At 45.1% G+C, this 22,920-nt stretch overlaps 1 protein-coding gene across 4 annotated transcripts in view; it reads right to left on the bottom strand.

Moving 5' to 3' along the window:
• LOC119951678 (diamine acetyltransferase 1-like) overlaps positions 1 to 22,920 on the bottom strand; it is a 28,988-nt gene continuing 6,068 nt past the window's right edge. For 3 of the 4 annotated variants that reach the window (XM_038774899.1, XM_038774898.1, XM_038774901.1), the window contains 5 exons: positions 21,866 to 21,917; positions 13,848 to 13,931; positions 3,399 to 3,500; positions 2,319 to 2,359; positions 1 to 2,208 (listed from right to left, as the gene is read on the bottom strand). In XM_038774899.1, coding sequence (XP_038630827.1) covers positions 2,038 to 2,208; positions 2,319 to 2,359; positions 3,399 to 3,500; positions 13,848 to 13,931; positions 21,866 to 21,917 — 450 coding nt within the window. In that variant the 3' untranslated portion in view covers positions 1 to 2,037. The remainder of the gene's footprint in view (positions 2,209 to 2,318; positions 2,360 to 3,398; positions 3,501 to 13,847; positions 13,932 to 21,865; positions 21,918 to 22,920) is intronic. The other variant, XM_038774900.1, reaches the window with a different exon arrangement.

Here is a 22,920-nt window from a genome sequence, read left to right on the forward strand (position 1 = left end):
TTTATACCACGTTGTTTAATGGTGTACACCACATCCAGAAAAATACCATAGATCTTTGTTGCTGGGTATGTATGAGGAGATAGTTTACTGTGAGAGCTAAATGGGATTGTTTTGTTTACTTAACACTTTTTTTCTCACCTTCCAATCAACTGGAACGTTATTTATTATTCAGAGGGGACAAATCAAATATCATATTTTCTGTTGAATTCTAATCTTTTCTGTTAGTAAGCCGAGGACATGTTGGGGTCTGGATGGGTGGCAGGGTGTGTTTTTTTGGGGAGACTTAACCCAAACAATGAGCAATGCTCTAATCCGGTTTACACCTTGGGGACCACAAAAAGAACATTTAAAGGAAATCACTTTGTTGTTCTACATCACCACATTTTTTCGCATTCTGAATGCTGGCTCCAATTCCCACATCACCTGCTCCCAGGTCGTCGACTATCAGGCGCTGTGGTGAGTGACTTGGCTAAGTCTACCTCCTCCCCTTTTACAGAAAATAATTTTCTGTGCTTAACCAAAAGGACCTTGTGAAGAATTCTAGTGCTATTAAATTAGACCCAGAATCCCCAATTCTTTATCCAAAGCCTTGGCAGTGCTCATCTTATTGGAAGATATTGTTTAAACTATTCTTCTCTCTGCCCCCACAGCACCATCACTTCCACCATGGATAGGGGCTCAAACCCTTGGCACCAATCTGATCCACATTGGGGTCCAGCCAACACCCTTCCCAGCCCTCATTTTTAAAATAATATGCTTCAACATAACACATGACATAATACCTGGATCCATTTCTAAAATTAGGTAGCTTATAAATGTTTGCAGCAGACATCATTTATTTCTTCAATGATTCAACCACAACAAGATCATTTTGACAAACGTATATTTGTATAGAAGTAATTAGGTAATTAAGAGTTATCACTGTATCTAGGTTTGACTTGGAAGGTAGCTGCCTAAAGCTTAGTATTCCAAATTGGATAATGGGTGGCTCCAACATGTGTGTCAGAAACTGTAGGAGAGAAGGTGGTTTTGTATGTGAATATTTTGCATTCTAATTATAGAGCAGTCTGTGTAGGTCTAAATGTTGCATTGATTAGATTGAAGCCATAGAATTGCTGTCAAGTGCAGAACAGATTAAAATTGAAACCACTCCATTTATAGACACATATGAAAAATGTTGAGTGAAATCATTCACTCCTGTTGTGGCAAAAAAAAATGAGTAACTGCTTTTCTGTATCTGTGTTCGTTTACTGCTGAGCTATTCAATTGAAATTAGTAAACATAGCTTCCAACACAGACATCAATCATTCAAAATGCAACAAAAATAGTGCCCCCAGACAGTAAAATATTCTGCTCATCAATGGTTACAGGGGTTCAGAGAAGTTAGTGTCAAAATAAGCTGAAAAAGTGGTCCTGTTTTGCTTTGCTTCATTCCCTCAAACTACACACAAGTGTTGTTAAATCACTTTATGTTCAAGTCCTGGCATATATGGCATGATTGTATTTTACCATTTATGCTTTCTCACGTGAAACTGGATAGAAAATGGCAGACATTACTACCAATTGTCACTTAACTTCTATGTCTCCATAGTTTTGTTGAGAAATGCTCTTGCAGATACTGTATACAGTTGGCTAGTGATGCTAAAAGTCATAGCAAATTTCATTTTGTAATTCTCAAATACTTAGCTAAAATAGTTCCCATATTTTAAAAAACTCTATTCACAATACAAATCTGTAAGGACTGTACATGATGAAAATGCTTTAGTTCACATATCAGCTTAATTAATATACATCAAAATGCACACTCATTGTTGAATCAAGGGTCTGGTCAATTCTAATGCCAGAGGAACCTTTTGCAAGCCCATTCCAGCATGGTTTCACTCAGAAATTGAATTCCTGTGCGCTATGCAAGGAGATTTTGGTAGTTTTTCAATGCAAAGATATCCTCCTGCAGGAAGAATGCCTATATTTAAAAAAAAAAGTTAATTCCCTCAAAAATGGAAAAGAATTACATAGCATCTTTCTCCTTGGCTGCTCTCATTCCTCAGAGGCCAGTTTGATCATGTTCTCCTTACTGAATTTAAATAGATGCCACCCTTCTTGTTTTGACAGATCCCGAGCACCACGTCTTGTGTAGTATTCTATAGAGGCCTTGTTCCATCCCACAACAAGAAAATGCATACTGCAACACCTGTTCTGGATTGCTATCTAAACACAGTGAAACAGAAATCCAATTTAACTCACAACCACAAAAATAGCTTTAAAATCCTAAAGCACTTTATTTGACAGTTTTTGAGAAATCTTGTATACTCATTTACCTGACTAATCCTCTTCAGGATTTCAGATCCTATACCCAAACCTGCAAGCAAAAACCAAAGCTTTCTTTCAAAACATCTTTTCACTTCCGCACTGAATTATTGAGACTGATTCCTCATGTCAAAGGACTCAACGATGAGGATAGGAAAGAGCTGGCCTCTCAAGTCTTCAAAGGAGACAATTGAGGATTTTTAAAGAGGGAACAGGTTTGAGCTAACCGTAACGAGTACGGAAAGGGGGAGAAAAGATAGGTACACCAAGAAAGCACGCTATCTGAAAGCTGAAATGGTTTACAAATATGGTAGTGGAGTCAGGATCAATCTAGCTCTTTAATAACATCTTATGAGGATGGAAGGATATTCCGAAAGATGTGCTTGTTAGGTGAATTGGGCATTCTGAATTCTCCCTCCAACTGAACAGGCGGTGTAATGTGGCGACTAGGGGATTTTCACAGTAACTTCATTGCAGTGTTAATTAATGTAAGCCTACTTGTGACAATAATAAAGATTATTATTTGTTTCTATGAAAGGATAAGCACAGTCTTAATGATAAAAAGACCTTTAAATGTACACCAGCAAGGATAGTTAATAAAACGATTTGTCGACAGTGCACTTCGCCAAGGTTCTTGAAGGAAAAAGATCTGATACATGAACAGTAGGTTACCTCTACTAAAACTAGCATACAACTACAAGGTAACACCATCGAGACGCACAGGAATGCTGAAAGGATGGAATCCTATAGTAAACTGGGGGCTCCTGTTTACTGTAAGACAATTCCACACAAACTGACAATCATATTGTCCCAACCGACTTGTTGGATGCTGCCTCAAAGGATCTTTCCTTCGTAGCAGACTGCTCAAGGATCCTCCTTTCCACCGTGGACAGACCTGGAAACAGGTGAAACTGCCTGATTTGGGGGGGGGGGAGCTCAGTCAGAGATCTTTATCAAGTACGGCAAAGTGGAGAATAAAATTTGGTTAATGCAGAGAGGGATGTCAGTTGAGACACTGGTCTGATATGTCTTAAACTTAATTGTGGAAATTTAGCATGTCTCCTAAAAATGCAATCAGCAGTACTGCTCACCTCTGTATGGTTCCATTACATAAAAATCTTCGAGATAAATCATCTTCCCAGTCCACGGATCATATGTGAAGTAATACATGGCAAAGCCCACAACTGTGTGCCCTGAGAATAAAGGAATATTTATCTTAGAACATAAAAGCTGACAGATTGTTGGCAGTGCCAGAAACATACACATCATAAATATGTACATGTCCAAACATACATCTTGTGACTCAAAGAAAGAAATCTGCCTTTTGAATATTAAACTGTATTTCATAATTTTAACTATTTCTAATATAAGGAGAGCACTTGCATTTATCTCACAATCTCAGGACTTCCCAAAACACTTTGTGAACAATGTACTCACTATTGTATACTTCCTTGATCTTCATCAAATAGTCCATCTGAGACTATATCTCACAGAGTAGCACTCCCTCACTACTCCCACTGAGTGTCAACCTGGACTGTGCGATCAGGTCTCAGGAATGGGATTTAAACCCACAACCTATTGGCTCAGAGACAAGAGTGCAACCAATCAGACACACAAAAGGCTAAATGTTTCCATCCCTTTGGAGATGGGCTGGGAACGGAGAGGGCTGGTCATACGACGAGGTAAGGTGGCATAAGGGGAGCCCGATGTCTTCCCCCTGCCACAGCATATTACCAGCGGCAGAAACCTCAAAGTCACAGCTGCCCACTGGGTGACATTGAGCCAATGAAGATGTACTTGCCACCCATGCCAGCATTTTACCAAAACGTGGGAATGTTGCCAAGTAAACCCTGGCAACCTCCCAGTGGATTCACTGTGGAATGAGGGTCCTCCATTATAGCTGCTCCAAAGTCGAGAGGGACCTTGGTGGCAATGGCCATCGGTGGCAAAAACAACACTACCCCCTCCCTCCCGATCCTGCATTCTGGGGCCTTCCTGCCAGGTCCTGGCCAGCTCAGCAAAATTACCTCGTCTTTTGAGTTTGGTTCGCCAATGATGCACCATCTTCATTTTGAAGTCCAAATGGTGGCCACCGTCTGCCGGGCAGCTCTGGGAGGTGGGCCATCATCCTCAATTGGACATCCGGCTGAAAAAGCTGCCAAACTCATCACCAGCCACCACATTGTTTGTTCCTGCTCTCAGTCCTGGAGACAGGACTTCTCAATGTCTGGTAAAATGTTGAGGCAGCACGGTAGCACAATCGCTTCACAGCTCCAGGGTCCCAGGTTTAATTCCGGCTTGGGTCACTGTCTGTGCGGAGTCTGCACATGCTCCCCGTGTGTGCGTGGGTTTTCTCCGGGTGCTCCGGTTTCCTCCCAGAGTCCAAAGATGTGCATGCAGGTTAGGTGGATTGGCCATGCTGAATTGCCCTTAGTGTTGGGTGGGGTTACTGGGTTATGGGGATAGAGTGGGGGTGTTGACCTTGGGTAGGGTGTTCTTTCCAGGAGCCGGTGCAGACTCAATGGGCCGAATGGCCTCCTTCTGCACTGTAAATTCTATGTCTAAAAATTCAGACCAAAGCTGTCAAACATTATGATGAAGAACAAAGGCCCGTTGTAGGACCTAACTAGAATTATAGCTACTGAATTAACAGCTTTTGCCAGCTATACCATGGAGGAAAAGAACATCAATTACTTTTGGACAGGTGTTATTAATAGCAGTGTATATAAATACTGGAAGCAAGAAAGTTTCTGGGGCAGTTTGCAAAGCTGACAACGGGGAGGGCAACTGTGTAGGGCAAGAGGGGTGCACTATGAATATGGGGAGAAAGCAAGCTGCGTCCAGGGAAATATTGAAGATACGGACTGGGGCTTGGATGTGGTGTCGGAGCTAGGTAAGATAAATGAGGCATTTTAAGAGAGTATTACCAGCGACTTTATGAGGTGGATCCGTATTTCGGGAGGGGGGGGGGGGGACATGGGGCGGTTTCTGGACGAGCTGAAATTTCCTCAGGTGGAGAAAGCAAAGAGGCAGGTATTGGCGGAGCCCCTGGGGCTGAGGGAGGTGCTGGATTGTATCAGGGGTATGAAGTCGGGGAAGGCCCCAGGGCTGGATGCGTACCCGGCGGAATTTTATAAGGAATTTGCGACTGACCTGGCATCATATATGTTGGGGGCGTTTAATGAAGCACTGAAGATGACGCAGGCAGTAATCGCACTAATACCCAAAAAAAGGAAAGAACCGGTGGAATATGGATCGCATAGACCCATATCACTATTGAACATGGATGTGAAAGTATTGGCTAAGTTGATGGCTGGAGGACTGTGTCCCGGGGGTGGTTGCAGAAGATCAAACAGGCTTTGTGAAGGGCAGGCAGCTCGCGAGTAATATAAGACGGCTGTTGAATGTGGTGATGAATCCGTCGGGGGCTCTGGTACCGGAGGTGGTAGTGTCCATGGACGCGAGAAGGCATTTGATTGGGTGGAGTGGCGATACCTGTGGGAAGGTTTGGGCCGAGATTTATGGTATGGGTGCGGTTGCTGTATGTGGTACCAAGAGCGAGGGTGAGGACAAATAATATGAGCTCACCAAGCTTTGACTTACACAGGAGTACGAGGCAGGGATGCCCACTGTCGCCGCTGCTGTTTGCGCTGGCCATAGAGCCATCTCAGGGGTTCGGTAGAGTGGCAGGGGATAATGAGGGGACAGGGTGTCGCTCTATTCCGACGACCTCTTGCTGTATGTTTCGGATCCTAACAGGATTATGGGCCTGTTGGGGAGATTTGGAGGGTTCTCGGGGTACAAGCTGAATGTAGGAAAAAGCGACGTATCCCCGGTGAATGAGCTGGCACAGCAGTGTAATTTAGGGGGGATGCTATTTAGCAAGGGATAGGTTTAGGTATTTGGGGATTCAGGTAGCGAGGGAATGAACGGGGCTCTTGAAGAAGCTGGTGGGGGAGGCTTTGGAGGATTTTAAGAGGCGAGATACACTGCACTTTGTAGTGATCTTTACATGGGTATGTACAGAAGGGGCTGATGGGACATGGAAAGACAAGTAGGGTCCAGCACTGACGGGTATAAAGGGGGAAGCAAGCAGCCCTCAAGCCTCTGTGGCTAATTAGACTGCGAGGAGAACAAAGGCAGAGATTTAGCTCAGGGCTGCTAGTGTGGTCAGGCCTGGTTGTAGTGTATAGAAAAGTTGTAACCTATAAGTACAGTTCTTAAAGTAAGAGCTCACACAGTTATTTAAGTTGTGTTACTCAAGAAACTGTGTAAAACTTCTGGACGACTTTGAGCCTTCTTCCGAAAGCCTTTGCTGTAACTGAATTGAGTAGCACATGTTACCTGCCATACAGGTAACAAAACATGGTACCAGGTTAGCTTTAACCGAACAGCACTAGATAGATTAGGTTAGAGATCAGAAAGAACCAAAATAAGCAGGAAAAGTAATGTGCCGGCCACTCGACTGTGGAAGACTTTGCAGCATTTGGATTCCAGACAACCAACCGAAGCAATGGATCGCACGCCACTTCCAGAGCTGCTAAAAACTACCGGTAATTTAAATAGTAACTGGAAAACGTATAAACTGCAGCTTCAAATATACATGGCAGCTACTGCCTTAAATGCAGCCCCCTGACGAGAGAAAGATTGGATATTACTGTCAACGGTAGGCCGGCCATCTGTAGACATTTATAACTTTTTTTGCGTATGGTGACAATGGAGATAAAAATAGCTTTCAAGCAATAATTGCAAAATTTGATGAACACTGTAAATCACAGTCAAATGAAATCATGGAACGCTTTAACCTGCGTAACAGATTCCAACAAAATGGGGAGACTATCTCTAATTTTGTCACAGATCTCCGATTGCGAGCACAAGTTTGTAACTATGCTGATGTAACAGGCTCCATCATCAGGGATCAATTAATCTATGGTCTCTCAGATGAAAATGTGAGGGAATCATTAATGCAGCAAAATGATTTAACTTTAAAAACTACCATAGCAAAATGCTTACAGAAAAAACAGCAGTACTTAGAGTTTCTAGAAAAAAGAAAAGCGGAGAAAATCCTCCACGAGGTGGAAGACATTAAAATGGTGGCCTCTCTTCACAGGCATTCTTTTCCGGCCGCCGGCGCCTATTCCAGCATGTCTGCGCGTGCGCACAGTCAACAGAGACGCGATCAGGCCAGATGCCGGTATGCGCAGTGTGCAAAATTCCGAATCCAGCCAGAAGAGCGAGTCACGCATGCACGATCGCTGCTGATGAACGTCATGACGTGTTACCGTTGTGGCAACGCCCACTTAAAAGGGAAATGTCCTGCACTAGGGAAAAGATATCTAAAGTGCTCCAAATTGAATCATTTTGCCTCAGTTCACAGCAAAATATTACTCTCCAACGCAAAGACATGGAGACTTCAAGGTTCGCACAGTAGATGCAATGGACACTCAAGACGCTTGAAGAAAATTTTTCCGGCCACAAAGGTTTCCACTCCTGGGAAAGCACATATGGCGTTGGAATCATAAATGCCACAGAGGAACTGCACGAGCTGACCACACAGCCTCAATACGTGCATACCATTGACTCCACAAGCGAATGGAGTGCCATAGTGCAAGTGAACAACTCCCCAATTATATTCAAGCTTGACACGGGAGCATCCGCGAACTTGATGACAAGCAGAGATCTCGCATCCATCCCAGGGACATACGAGATGATACCTGCTGCATGCAAGTTAACAGATTACAATGGCAACCAGATCACCTCAAGGGGATCATGCCACCTACAAGTAGTCAATAAGAAAGTCACAAAAGGACTACGCTTTGAGATCATGGACGACAAACAAACATCGCTGTTAGCTGCTCAAGCCTGCAAGGATTTGCAGATTATACAGAGGATTTTCATGAACACGATTGATTCATCACGACTGACTGATGCCATCCAGCTGCTTCGCAGTGAGTATCCTGATGTTTTTTGTGGTATTGGTATGTTATCCTACAAGTACAAAATCCTGCTCAAAGACAATGCGACACCAGTCACTCGTGCACCAAGGAGGGTACCAGCTCCGTTGAGGGACAGGCTAAAAGCAGAATTCCAACGCCTCCAATTTCAAGGCAGCATATCACTGGTCATACAGCCGACTGACTGGGTCAGCTCGCTGGTGTGAGTCAAGAAGCCAGCCGGTGAACTCAGAATCTGTTTAGATCCCAAAGATTTGAACAAAAACATTCACAGGGAACACTACCCCATCCCCAAGCGAGAGGAAATAACGAGTGAAATGGCGAAGGCTCGCATATTCACCAAACTTGATGACTCACAAGGCTTCTGGCAGATGCAGCTCGATGATTCCAGCTGACTGTTGTGTACCTTCAACACACCGTTTGGACAATACTGCTATAATTGTATGCCTTTCGGGATTATCTCTGCATCAGAAATATTTCACAGAATTATGGAGCAGATGACGGAGGGCATTGACAGCGTCCGAGTATATGTTGATGACATCATATGGTCGATGACATTGCTCGGTTAAAGCAAGTGTTCAAAAGAATCCAACAATTTAGACTGAAGCTCAACCGATCCAAGTGCACCTTCGCACGTTCATCTCGGACCTTCCTGGGTGACACGATATCAGAGCATGGGGTGACGCCGGACACGGAGAAGATCGCGGCAATTTAGAACATGCAGCGGCCACGTGACAAGAAAGCGGTGCTCAGGTTTCTTGGATTCATCAACTTCCTAAGCAAGTTCATATCGAACCTAGCAGCACGGGCAACAGCATTATGAAATATAAGGAAGACACGGAGATTGACTGGACTCCACGTCACCAAGATGAGTGGGTGGATCTGAAGCACCAATTGATGGCAGCTCCAATGCTGGCATTCATGGAGCCTACAAAACCCACAAAGATCTCCACCGACGCCAGTCAACATGGAATTGGTGCGGTGCTACTTCAACAGAATGACCAATTGAACTGGGTCCCAGTGGCATACGCTTCTGGAGCAATGACCGCCACAGAGTACAGGTATGCACAGATAGAGAAAGAGTGCCTGGGATTGATCACGGGTATAACAAAATTCCACCACTATGTGTATGGTCTTCCCACATTTCTAGTGGAGACTGATCATAGGCCACTGGTCAACATTATCAGCAAAAATCTCAATGACATGACGCCGCGCCTGTAACGCATGATGATGAAGTTGAGGAGGTACAACTTCACGCTGGTCCACACTCCAGGGAAGGACCTAATAATCGCTGACACCTTGTCCTGAGTAGCACATGTTACCTGCCATACAGGTAACAAAACAAACTTAACGCTGGCGGGGAGGGTCCAAGTGGTGAAAATGAATATTGTGCCGAGGTTCTTGTTTATCTTTCAGGCTCTCGCGATCATTATACCAAAGTCCTTTTTTCAGAAAGTGGGCACGATCATCTCGGTCTTTGTATGGGCGGGGAAGGTGCTGAGGACCCTGCTACAGAGGCAGAGGCAGCAGGGGGGTGGTTTGGCAAATGTGCTTCATTATTATTGGGCGGCGAATGTGGACAAGGTGCGGCAGTGGTGGGAAGGAGAAGGGTTAAGATGGAGGAGGAATCTTGTAAGGGGTCTAGTTTGAGGGCTATAGTGACGACAGCATAGCTAATGGCTCCGAGTAGGGAGCCCAGTGGTGCAGTCCATGGTGAAGATAGGGAATCGGCCGAAGAAGCATTTTAGGATGGAATGGATGTTGGTGCTAACGCCGCTGTGCAAGAATAGTGGGTTTGAGCTGGGACGGGATGGATAGTGTATACAGGAGGTGGAGGGAAGTGGGGCTGGTCAAAGTGAGGCATTTGCATTTGGAGGAAGTGTCCGCCAGTCTGGAGGAGCTAAGGGAGAGGATAGAGTTGCCGAGGGGTAGTGAGTTCAGGTATCTGCAGGTTAGGGACTGAAATGTCTGGAAGGGGTTCCCTAGGCTGCTGGGATACACCCTGCTGGAGTGACTGCTGTTTTCGGATGTGGAAGGGAGGGAAAAATTGGGTATAAGTGGCTGGGGGAGCAGGGAGGTGAGCGGGTGGTGAAGATCAATGAGAAGTGGAGTTGGGAATGGAGATCAATTGGGGAGTATGGAGTGAGGCACTGCGTAGGGTAAACGGTGTAGTGATCTCTATGTGTGCAAGGGTTAATGTGTAATCAGTAGCACCACATGATCACTAGAGGGCCAGACCAACAGGGGTATAAAAGGCAGCCACATTGGGTCTCTCTCTCTCTTGGGTGCACTGTGATCAAAGCAAAAGCAGACTAGTTTAGATGGCCAGTGGAGTTATGTATAGTTACCATAGTTAGATCTTGTTCACCTTATCGCTAGTATCCAAGTTAAAGTAAAGAACTCATGTAAATATTGTTGTAATTACTCAATAAACCGTTTGTTACTACTGGAAGAGTTCAAATCTTCTTCATCGGGATTCAGAATACCTCATCATTAACCAAGGATTGTGTAGCACATGTTACCTGCCACACAGGTAACAAAACAAACGGGACCTCCGTTTGTGCAAGGATGAGCCTGATACAGTTTAAGGTGGTGCACAGGATGCATATGACTCGGGCGAGAATGAGTGGGGACCAGCGAATCACGCGTACAAGTTTTGAGGTTGCGAAAAATTGGCGGGAGTGTTCACAGTCTTAGCCAGGATAGTGGAGGAGGGAGTGGACCCAGATCCTTTGGTGGTGATAGTTGGGGTTTCAGAGAAGTCGAAGCTCATGGGGAGGAGGAAGGCCGATGTCTTGGCCTTCGCCTCTCTGATTGCACGGAGATGAATTTTGCTGGAGTGGCGGTCGACATCGCCACTGGGGGTAGCACCAGGATTGACCTGTACGACTTCCTGTGGTTAGAGAAGATAAAGTATGAGTTAAGGGGCTCAGCAGGGGAGTTTGAGAAAGGGTGGGGGATGTTTGTGACCGTGTTTGAGGAGCTGTTCGTCGCAGGGGGGTGGGGGGAGGGGCGGGGAAAAGGGGAAAAATCTGCACAGTCTGTATAGTTGATTGTTGGGAAGTATGTTTCCCAGGGTGTTTACTTGCTTTGATACAAGCTTGTAAGAAAATACGTTTAAAGAAAAGTAAATACTGGAAGTAAGACGCTATAAATGACTTCCCATGTTGTTCTTCGGAAATTCTAGGCAACAGTGGATTCATCTTGAAAATCGATTCAATTCCCTGAAAAATGACCTGCTATAAAGTTTTTTTTTAAAATTTAGATTACCCAATTATTTTTTCCAATTAAGGGGCAATTTAGCGTGGCCAATCCACCTACTCCGCACATTTTTGGGTTGTGGGGGCGAAACCCACACAAACACGGGGAGAATGTGCAAACTCCACACGGACAGTGACCCAGAGCCGGGATCGAACCTGGGACCTCAGCGCCGTGAGGCGGTTGTGCTAACCACTAGGCCACCGTGCTGCCCTGACCTGCTATAAAGTTGATGATTTAAAGTAACGTGTGTTCCCACGGCATGAATGGCAAGGGCAGTTTATTACTTCCAAATCTATATATGAACAGATAAAATCTTAGCTAGTTCACTAATTCCTGCAGGCCCATATGTGATACGATGTGGAGGCAAAGTCTCATCTTCAAACTAGGGATATCCTGCATCATGTTGCACGCCACTACTGCCATGCTAGGGAGGATAGATTTCAAACTGGGATCTAGCGGCTATGGGCCATCAGAATTGTATACAACCACAATCCGTAATTTCATGGCACAACATATTGCTCACTCCATCAATTGAAATGAAACGGAAATGAAAATGGCTTATTGTCACGAGTAGGCTTCAATGAAGTTACTGTGAAAAGCCCCTAGTCGCCACATTCCGGCGCCTGTCCGGGGAGGCTGGTACGGGAATCGAACCGTGCTGCTGGCCTGCTTGGTCTGCTTTAAAAGCCAGCGATTTAGCTGAGTGAGCTAAACCAGCCCCTGACCAATTGAAACAATGCTGGTTCAGAGAAGAGTGCAGGAGCACATGTCAGGTCTAGGACTGGACATCAAAAATGATATGCCTGGAATATCGGTAACACAGGAATACATACACGTTAAACAGTGGAGGCAGCATGAGTAAAGTGATCCCACAACTAATGGAGCAGATCAAAGCTCTGCAGTCTGAAGGGTGGTGGAAAATATTTCATCCAGCTTTGACAGTGTATCATGCTCTCCTTCCAGCACTGAAGGATCACCCTTAACGATGTGCACAGATCCTCGAGTGAGTATCGAACCCATGACTTTCTGACTCAAGAGAGGATACTGCCATCACCAACCAATGCAGGTTCTGGGGCCACGCAAATAACTAAAATCTCACGTCTTTCAGCTAGGGTGGTATCAGTGAAATTTAATGGACCTCAGCAGTCCCCAGACTATGAAAGCAAAATATTGCTTGGGGTTTCAGAGTTTGGTGAATTATCAGCTCCCAGCACCACCACATTAGAATGGCACCATTGGGGGCAGCATGGTGGCGCAGTCGGTTAGCCCTGTTGCCTCATGGCGGCATGGTCCCAGGTTCGATCACGGCTCTGGGTCACTGTCCGAGTGGGATTTGCACATTCTACCCGTGTCTGCGTGGGTTTCGCCCCCACAATCCAAAGATGTGTAGGCTAGGTTAATTGGCCACGCGAAATTGCCCCTTAATTGGAAAAAATGAATTGGGTACTCTAAATTTATATTAAAAAAAGAATGGCACCATTGCCTGGCAGAGGCAGAGGAATGCTGAAGTCCTGCTTTCCAGCCCCTAGAGTTAAAATGCCTTCCAGGACTCACTGTCAACCACATGAGCTGACTGACCTTTCGGGCAAGGCACTAAGTATCCACCCGGAACATAGAACATAGAACAGTACAGCACAGAACAGGCCCTTCGGCCCTCAATGTTGTGCCGAGCAATGATCACCCTACTCAAACCCACGTATCCACCTTATACCCGTAACCCAACAACCCCTCCCTTAACCTTACTTTTTTAGGACACTACGGGCAATTTAGCATGGCCAATCCACCTAACCCGCACATCTTTGGACTGTGGGAGGAAACCGGAGCACCCGGAGGAAACCCACGCACACACTGGGAGGACGTGCAGACTCCGCACAGACGGTGACCCAGCCGGGAATCGAACCTGGGACCCTGGAGCTGTGAAGCATTTATGCTAACCACCATGCTACAGTGCTGCCCGAGTGTGTATCCATCAACAAGCTATTGACTGCACGAGCAATAATTTAATAATCTTTATTGTCACAAGTAGGCTTACATTAACACGGCGTTGAAGTTACACATTCTGACACTTGTTTGGGTACACAGAGGGAGAATTTAGAATGTCCAATTCAGCTAACAGCACGTTTTATGGGAGGGAACCGGAGCATCCGGAGGGAACCCATGCAGACACGGGGAGAACATGCAGACTCCTCACAGACAGTGACCCAAGTGGGAATCGAACCTGGGACCCTGGAGCTGTGAAGCCATAGTGCTAACCACTGTGTTACTGTGCTGCCCTTCAAAATGAATTGTCCTTTAGAGAACCCTAGCGAAACAAAATAATCTTACCACTTCGTGTTTGGTCCTCTTTTGCTACTTCAGCAATGAGACAGTGATAGCAAGGGTGTTCACCAAAGCCATCTTCTCGCAAGTCTGCAACAAAGAATATCAAGGTGACTATTCAATTTCCTAAAGAAAGGTAACAATCCATTATATGATCGTTATATGACCATTAGATTACAGTCGAAAGATGTGCAGGTTAGGTGGATTGGCTATGTTAAAATTGCCCCTTAAGTGTCCAAAGATGTGCCAATTAGGTGGGGTTACGGGGTTAGATTGGGCCGAGGTAGGGTGCTCTTTCACAGGATCAGTGCAGATTCGATGGGCCAAAAGGCCTCCTTTTGCACTGCAGGGATTCTATACCAGGAACAAAAAAAAACAGGCTTAACTTCTGAACTGTAATTAATTTCACCAGGAACAAGTACTGATCTGTACTGTGAGGAGGGTATGGAATATTGGCTGGGATTCTCCGACCCCCACGCCTGGTCGGAGAATCGCCGGGGGGGGGCAGGGGGCGCGTGAATCCCGTGACGCCACCCCGACGCCGGCCCGCCGATTCTCGGATGCCAATTCTTGGCCGCCCTCGGGATCACCGCCGCGCTGGTTGGGGGCTGTTGAAAGTGGCCACCCCGGCGATTCTCTGGACCTCAACAGGGTGACAATCCAGTTGTGGTCCATATAGGTACCAATAATGTAGGTAGAACAAAGCCAAAGGTTCTGCTGAAGGAATAGGAGCAGCTAGGGGCTAATTTAAAGTGCAGAACCAAAAAAGGTAATAATCTTTGAATCAAGAGAAGCCTCGAGAGAAACTTCATTGAATGTAATAGAGATTGTTTCTTTTGAAACAATACGTTTTGGAACCAACCAGGGAGCAGGCTATTCTGGATATGTTATTGTGTAATGAGGATGGATTAATTAATGACTTTGAATCACTACCTGAGCCACAAACTAATTTGCACAGGGTCAATAAGATTAAAGAAGTAAAAGTGTGGCTCAAAGATTGGTGTGGGAGAAATGGGTTTGAATTTATGGGACATTGGCACCAGTATAGCGGAATGAAGGAGCTGTTCCGATAGGGTGGTCTTCATCTGAATCATGCTGGGCAGATCGCATAACTAGGGAATGGCAGGTTAATGAGGCTGAAGGGTCAGAACGTTTGGACATCATATTGCACCAACAAATCAGACAAGATTAGGAAAATTTGATAACAGAACAAACTTTGAAAACATTCAGAACAAAATTAATGAGCTAACAGCGCAATTAGAGACAAAGGGGGTGATTTGGTGGTGATTACCGAGACATGATTGCACGGATACCAAGTCTGAGAATTGAATATCCAAGCGCACTCAGTATTTTGGAAGGATAGACAAAAAGGAAAAGGAGGTGGTGTAGCTTTGTTCGTAAAGGAACGGAGCAGTGCTGTAGCGAGAAATGAGAAAGGCCCTGGAGATGAAGATGTAGAATCAGTCTGGGTAGAAATAAGAAATAGCAAGGGAAAGATGTCCTTGGTGGGAGCAATCTATAGGTCTCCAAACAGTACTTTAGCAGTGGGACACAGTATAAACCAGGACGTACTGGAGGCTTGTAAGAATGGTATGGCAATAATCATGGATGATTTTAATCTGCAGATAAACAGGATTAATCAAATTGGCAAGAGAAGCCTCGAGAGAAAGTTCATTGAATGTAATAGAGATTGTTTCTTTTGAAACAATACGTTTTGGAACCAACCAGGGAGCAGGCTATTCTGGATATGTTATTGTGTATTTATGGATTAATTAATGACCTGATAGTTTTTGGATTAAAATATTTTTATTCTCCATTTTCTTCAAAATTTACACCCCACAACCAAACAATAAAGGGTAACTGTGGTGAATGTATTACTGCTACCATTCACCATTGTATTGCATTACATTGTATTGTATGTTGATGCCCTTGTGGACTCCGCCTGTGGCTCCGCCCCCTCGGGGAAGTATATATAAATCTGCAGCCTGTAGGCGGCACTCAGTACAGAGCAGTCGCGGGCAGGCACAGATCTAGCTGATTAAAACCACTGTTCACTTCAACTCTTCGTCTGGTGTGAATTGACGGTCGCATCAGTAACGAATACAATGTCAATCCCCTTATCAACAACAACGATCCCATCCTCCCACCAAACCCCAAACAACGACCCACCTGACAATATAAACATCAAATGAAACAAACCCTCCCAAGGGGAAGAAAAGAAAAAAAAAAGAATCAGGAATCGTCCATGGTCACCATTGACATATATAGTCCAACCCCTCCACTGATATTCAACGGCATCCAATCCCTGAAAGAGTACCGTGAATGACACCCATGAATTTTAGACCCCCCCCCCCCCCCCCCCCCCCTCACCCCCCTCCCAGGCTCCTCCCCTCCACTTCCTCTTGTAAACTCCTCCCCCCAGCCTCGGTTCCTTCCCCCAACATTTCACCCTGGCTAGACTTACCAAAACCTGTTCTACCAGGCTCTGATGGACGCAGCCCCTCCCCCCACCTCACTCCCATTCACTGACCGGCTTAAACCAGCCAGGGTGGAGGCCCCCGCCCGGGTCTCCTTCCCCCTTGTCCTGTCCCAGGAAAACCAACCCCAGCATACACACCCAAGCCCCAAAGAACCATCATTGCAAATGAAACTCCTAATTCTTCCCTTGTCCAAATATACAGCGTTGACACATTTAGTACATGCACGAAACATGCAGTGAAAAAATAAAGTTACATGAAGCTACATCGGTACAAGACACGCTCTCTGTCCCATTTCTCAATTCTGCCACAGTCCTTCTGCCTTCGCAAACTCCTCCACCGCTTCCACCGTCCCAAAATAAAAGTCCTTGGATTTGTAGGTCACCCTCAACTTAGCTGGATACACTATGCGGCACTGCATCTTGCTGATGTACAGTGCCTTCTTCACCCGGCTGAAGGCAACCTGCCTCCTCGCCAGCTCCACCATAAAGTCCTGGTATATCATATACCAGCCCCAGTCCACTGCACCACCTGCTTCTGCTTTGCCCAGCACAGGACCTTCTCCTTCATGCTATATCTACGGAAACACAGTTACTACTCTTGGCAGCTCACTCGTCTTTGGTATAGGCATCTACAACCGATGAGCCCGATCCAATTCGTATTGAGAGAGATCGTTCCCCCTCCCCCAATAGCTCCGCCAACATCGTGGCAAAATACTCCGCCGGCCTCGGGCCTTCCACTCCTTCAGGCAGACCCACGATCCTCAGATTCCGCCATCTGATCTGTTTTCCAGGTCTTCCATTTTGGCTCGCAGACACTTGTTGGTCTCTAGCACCCTCCGTAACTCCTTCCCCATCGAGGTGAGTTGATCACTGTGCTGCGATAATGCCTCTCCCACCCTTCAGTGTCTCACCTTGCTCCCGCACCTCTGCTGCTGCGCTCGATACTGCCTCCCTCACCGGGGCGGCGGTATCTCCTTCTTCATCGCTTCCATGTGCTTTGTGAGCGGTTTTTCAAGTTCCATGGCCATCACCTTGGTCATTTCTTCTGCCGTGAGCAATGTGGCCTCCCCCGGCGCCCCAGCCTCCGCTTTCCTAACAGTTCCCACGCGGACTTTTCTACTCACCGGCGGACTTTCATTAACCCCCTTTTTTAACAACCGTTTTTTTCCCAAACTTAGACATTTCTCCTCACTGTGCCTTCTTAAGGCTTTTTCAGCCTCCGTTGCCCCTGGGGCCGGGTGTTAAAACCTCGAAAATTCTATTCCCGAGCGGGAGCCCTCCAGTGTGCGGCTGCCTCCCGCCCGCCATCACCGGAAGTTTAATGGCCTGATCGTTAAGGATCCTCTAGGGACGAGTGTTCACAGCATGATAGAATTTCAAATTCAGTTCGAGTGCGAGAAACTGGAGTTCAACAAAGTTAATTACGTAGGCATAAGGACAGATTTGGCCCTCGTGGACTAGGCAGGAAGATGAAAAGGTAGGACAGTTGTTTAAGGAGATATTCAATTCCTTCCAACCAAATTATATTCCAGTGAGGAAGAAAGATTGTAAGAGGGGGAAAAAGCCTCCATGGCTAAGCAAGGAAGTTAAAGAAAACTGAAAGACAAAAACCGTACCATGTTACAAGTGACAGGTTGGAAAACATTTAATGATCAACAAAGGGTTACAAGAAAAGTTTTTAAAAGAGCAATGGTAAATTATAAAAGAAAACTAGCGCAAAATATGAAAAAGGATAGCAAAAGCTTCTATAAGTAAATAAAAGGGAAGAGAGCAGCTAAAGTAAATCTTGGATCAGGCCGGGGAGTGGGAACAGAGAAATGATGGGAGATGCTAAATCAATATTTTGCCTCAGTTTTTACGGTGGAGGACAGTAGTACCATTCCAATAGTAACAGGTAATGGAGAGATATTAGGAAGGGAGGGATTTAGAACAATAATCATCAATAGGGAAAAAGTACTGAACAAACTACTGGAATTGAAGGCAGACAAGTTCCCAGCGCCTGATGGCCCACATCCTAGGGTCTTAAAGGAAGTGGCAGCGGAGATAGTGGATCCATTAGTTACACTATTTCAAAATTCCCTGGATGCGGGAAAGGTTCCAGTGGATTGGAAAATACTAATGAAGACCCCTTATTCAAAAAGGGGGGAATGGGGGAGTCAGAAAGTAGGAAACTATAGACTAGTTAGTTTAACAGTCGTTGGGAAATTATTGGAATCCATTATTAAGGAAGGAAGAATAGAACATTTGGAAAGTCGAAACGCTATCCATCAGAGTCAGCGTGGTTTTCTGAAGGCTAAATCCATTGGGAAATTATTGGAATCGATCATGAAGGAAGGAAGAATAGAACATTTGGAAAGTCGAAACGCTATCCATCAGAGTCAGCATGATTTTCTGAAGGGGAAATTATGTTTGACTAATTTGCTAGAGTTCTTCGAAGATGTAACTAACCAAGCTGATATGTAGTATATCTTGACTCCCAGAAGGCATTTGATAAGGTGCCACACAAAAGTTTAATACACAAGATAAGATCACATGGGTTAGGGGTAATTTATTAGCTTGGATAGAAGACTGCCTAAATGAGAGAAGGCAGAGATAAATGGGTCTTATTCTGGTTGGCATGATGTGACTAGTGGGGTGCGACAGGGTTCAGTCCTTGGGCCCCGACTATTTACAATGTGTATGAATTACTTGGATTCAGGGATAGAAGGTACGATAGCCAAATTTGCAGATGACACTAAAATAGGTGGGATAGTAAGTTGGAATGAGAAAGTGGAGTTTACGTGTGACGTAATCCATTTTGGTCTGAAAAATGGAACGGCAACTTACTATCTAAATGGAGAGAAACTTCAGAGTGCTTGGGTGTCCTTGTGCATGAACCTCAGAAAACTAGTGTACAGATTGTCATGATAGGGATATATTGGGAATTTGGGTCCAGAAATGTGGTTCAAGATGTAGCAGCCAATTTAGGGGTTAAATAGACCGAGGGAAAAGACGGCTAGCAGCAGCGTCAAAAGAATCATCCCACAGCCAAAGTTACCTTGTCCCATTCAGCCTTAACCTCGTTAGTGGTATGCCTCGGTTCAGCCAGGATGATCCACTCAAGATCCATTGGCATTCGGGACAACCTTGTTTGACCAGCCATCAGCCCATCACAGAGTCTGATGACCTATTTATTCATCAATCGAAGGTTAGTTGCCTATAAATGGCATAGCTCTGTTCTTTTGTACAAATGGGAGTGGGAAATCAGCCAAGAAAATGATAAGGAATTAAAGTATAGAAACCCAAGAGAACCTTTGTTTGAGGGGCTGGGCAGTGTTTAGCGAGAGAAAGAGATAAAAATGCTGTTCTGAACAGTTACAGAAAGAAGGCTGTAGGAATCAACCGGAGAAGTCACGGAAGTTGCCACCGCGTCAGGCTTTGGACAAGGGTTCTGGACAAATGTCCCTCACGAAAGAAAAATGTCTTTGTAAATGCATGTAATGCCTTGGACTGTCTGCCCAAGTGTCTGGAGAGGCTGCATGGTTATTTAAAGTGATGTTTAATGGAAGCTCATGTGTTCAGGTTAAGAAACTGCATATAATTTGTTAATGTTAGAGCTGAAGTAAAAGTTGAGATATTGTTTTCTTTTAATAAAGTTTGTTTATAAAATAACCAAATCCTATTTCTTATATTATCATTCCTGGAACAAATCGATCTTTCCGCAATGCACTAAAACTTAAAAACATTATGGCTTCTAGTCCAGTCTCTTAGACACTGTTGAGACCAGACCAGGCGTCCATAATAAGGTGCAGCAGGTAATAAGGAAGGCAAACTGAATTTTGAAATTTATAGCTCAAAGGATAGAGTTTAAAAGTAGGGAAGAGTTGCTGCAACTGCATAAGGCATTGGTGAGACCTCACCTAGAATATTGTGCATAATTTTGGTCCCTTTATTTGTCGAAGGATGTAGTTGCATTAGTGACAGTTCAGAGGAGGTTCACTAGATTGATTTTAGAGTTAAGGGGTTGGTCTTATGAAGAAAGATTGATCTGTTTAGGCCTATACTCCTTTGAGTTTAGAAGAATGAGATTATATCTAAGATGATAAAAGGTACTGACAAAGTAAATGTAGAGCAGATTCTTCGTCTTGTTGTGCAATCTAGAACACAAGGTCATAGATTTAGGATAAAGGGTAGCAGATTTAAAACAGAGATGAGAAGAAAAGACTTCTCTCAAAGGGCCGTGAATCTGGAATTCACTACCCCAGTGTGTGGTGGATACTGGGACATTGAGTAAATTTGAGGAGATAGACATTTTTAATTAGTAATGGATTAAAGGGGTATGGAGAACAGGCAGGTAAGTGGAGTTAAGGCCAACATGTGATCAGCCATGTTCGTATTGAATAGCGGAGCAGGCTCAAGGGACTGAATTGCCTACTCCTGCTTTTAGTTCTTATGCTCTTACCAGGAATAGGTTGTTAGTATAGCTATTAGTGTGCTTAGGGTTGTTCAGCAAGTGCTGCCCAATGGTGGAATCACATATAACAGAGGACATTTTGTTTTGTGTTTGCTAAGTCGGGCTGCTCAAGTACAGTCTGCCCATTACAAACAAGTGAAGCAACATGCTGTTAGATTCCATCAGCCAATAGTAGGGAAATACAGCCTACATACCTGGCATTGCACCACCATCTTAATTCAGTCTAGTGTGATGGCGGTGGCAATAAGGTAATGGCTCAGGCTAATAATTTGGGGACATGGATTCAAATCCCACCATTGCAGTTGGTGGAACTAAAATTCAATTAATAAATCTGGAATGCAAAACTAATATTAGTAATTGCTTACTGTTACAAAAACTCATCTGGTTCCCTATGTCCCTTTACGGAAGGAAATCTGGCATCTTTACTCGGTCTGGCCAACATATGACCCCAGATGCATGGCAATGTGGTTTTGAACTGTCCCCTGAAATGGCCTAGTAAGCCACTCAGTTCAAGGGCAATTAAGAATGGGCAACAAATGCTGGCCCACATCCCATGAAAGCTTGGGAAGCCTAAAGTTCCCTATTGCTTTACCTATACAATGCCTCAGCCAATCAGTTTCTCCAGTAGCATACATGGTTGTGATTGTTTGAAATTTGATACATTTGACCTGATAAGTGCAAGAAGAAAAGCTTCAGCAATAAGTCTCTTTTCAGCAATATTCAAGAAATGTAGTTGCTGTATTATACCAAACTTTCACTTGGCTGGGGGGGGTGGGAAGTGTCTATGACATTTTTAAAAAAAAAATGTTATTCCTTTCGCAGAGTTACTGTCAACTCTCAGTATTAAAGCCGACACATAGAGAGGACCAGGCGAGCCCTAACCCATCACCAGACTTGCTCCAAAAACCAATTCAAATTGAATCCAACTCACGGTCCCAACAAAAGAAACATACGAGAACAGACATTATATCTGATCTTGATCTTTGTCAAAATGCTGAGAAATGATTGTGGCATGTACAATCTACCCTCTGACAGCATTAGCCAAATAACTTTTCCTCCAGTACATACTGATGGACAAGGATAATGGCTTACCTTTTTCTGTCAGCTTGACTGCATTTGCCATGTTTTCATATGAAGCAAGTTCCTTTTTAAAATAGAATTGCATCCATTACTATTTAATAAGCAGCTTTTACAACTGAAATTAGTGCATTACAACACGGTTAATCAAAATGCATTATTTTTGCATTGGTTATAAATCTCTCCATTAGGTGAACTTCTGGTGGTGGTCATGAGTTGAGTAGCCGCACAAAAGGTGGCTCTCATGTAAGATCTTTGACTACAGCCTAACCCCAGAAAACAGGCACCAAAGTTACCTACGATCCCCCACCCTACCCCATCGACCACACTGCCAAGCGACATAGGGAAAAAGTCAAATGCCAAACTGAAAAGCCAGCAGAGACGAGGGAAGGGAAACCTCAGTCTCGGAGCCGGCAGCCACATGTGGAGGCACAGAACTGGGAAGAGCTCCTAGCACAGACCCAGGCGCTGATGGACAAGCTGACGGGCTACTTCACCTCTGGGATTCAGAGACACAGGGAGGAGATGAGGAGACCCTTTCCGGGCAGCCGTCAAAACGACAGTGGAAATGGCGACAGCCCCCATGAGGGAGGCAATGGACAAAATGGAGCGGAGGCTGGAGGCCCAAGAGAAGCCAAGGGATCTCGAGTAGGCCACCTACTGGTTGACGACCAGGTTGCTTCAGCAGAACTTGAGAATCGTGGGGATGCCGGAAGGGAGAACCGGCACGGAGTACGTAGCAGCTATGTTCAGGAAGCTAGTCGGCCAAGCCCCGGGTGGTAGCTTACAGATCGCTTCGGCAGCAACCCAAGGTGGGGCGCCACTGCAGGCGATAATCATGAGGCTCCACAGATACCAAGATAAAGAGCTGATCCTGAGGTGGGCAAAGAGCGCGAAAGGGAGCAAGCGGGAAGGACATCTGCTTGTACCAAGACATTGATGCAGACCTGGTCAAGCACTGGGACGAATTCAACAGTGCATAATCCGCCTGTACAAACAAATGCAATGTGCGGGTTGGCATACTCTACCCTGCCAAGCTATGGGTGATAAACCAAGGCAAGTAGCACTAC

The sequence above is a fragment of the Scyliorhinus canicula genome, chromosome 17, assembly GCF_902713615.1.
Source record: "Scyliorhinus canicula chromosome 17, sScyCan1.1, whole genome shotgun sequence".
In the NCBI taxonomy this organism is placed as follows: domain Eukaryota; kingdom Metazoa; phylum Chordata; class Chondrichthyes; order Carcharhiniformes; family Scyliorhinidae; genus Scyliorhinus; species Scyliorhinus canicula.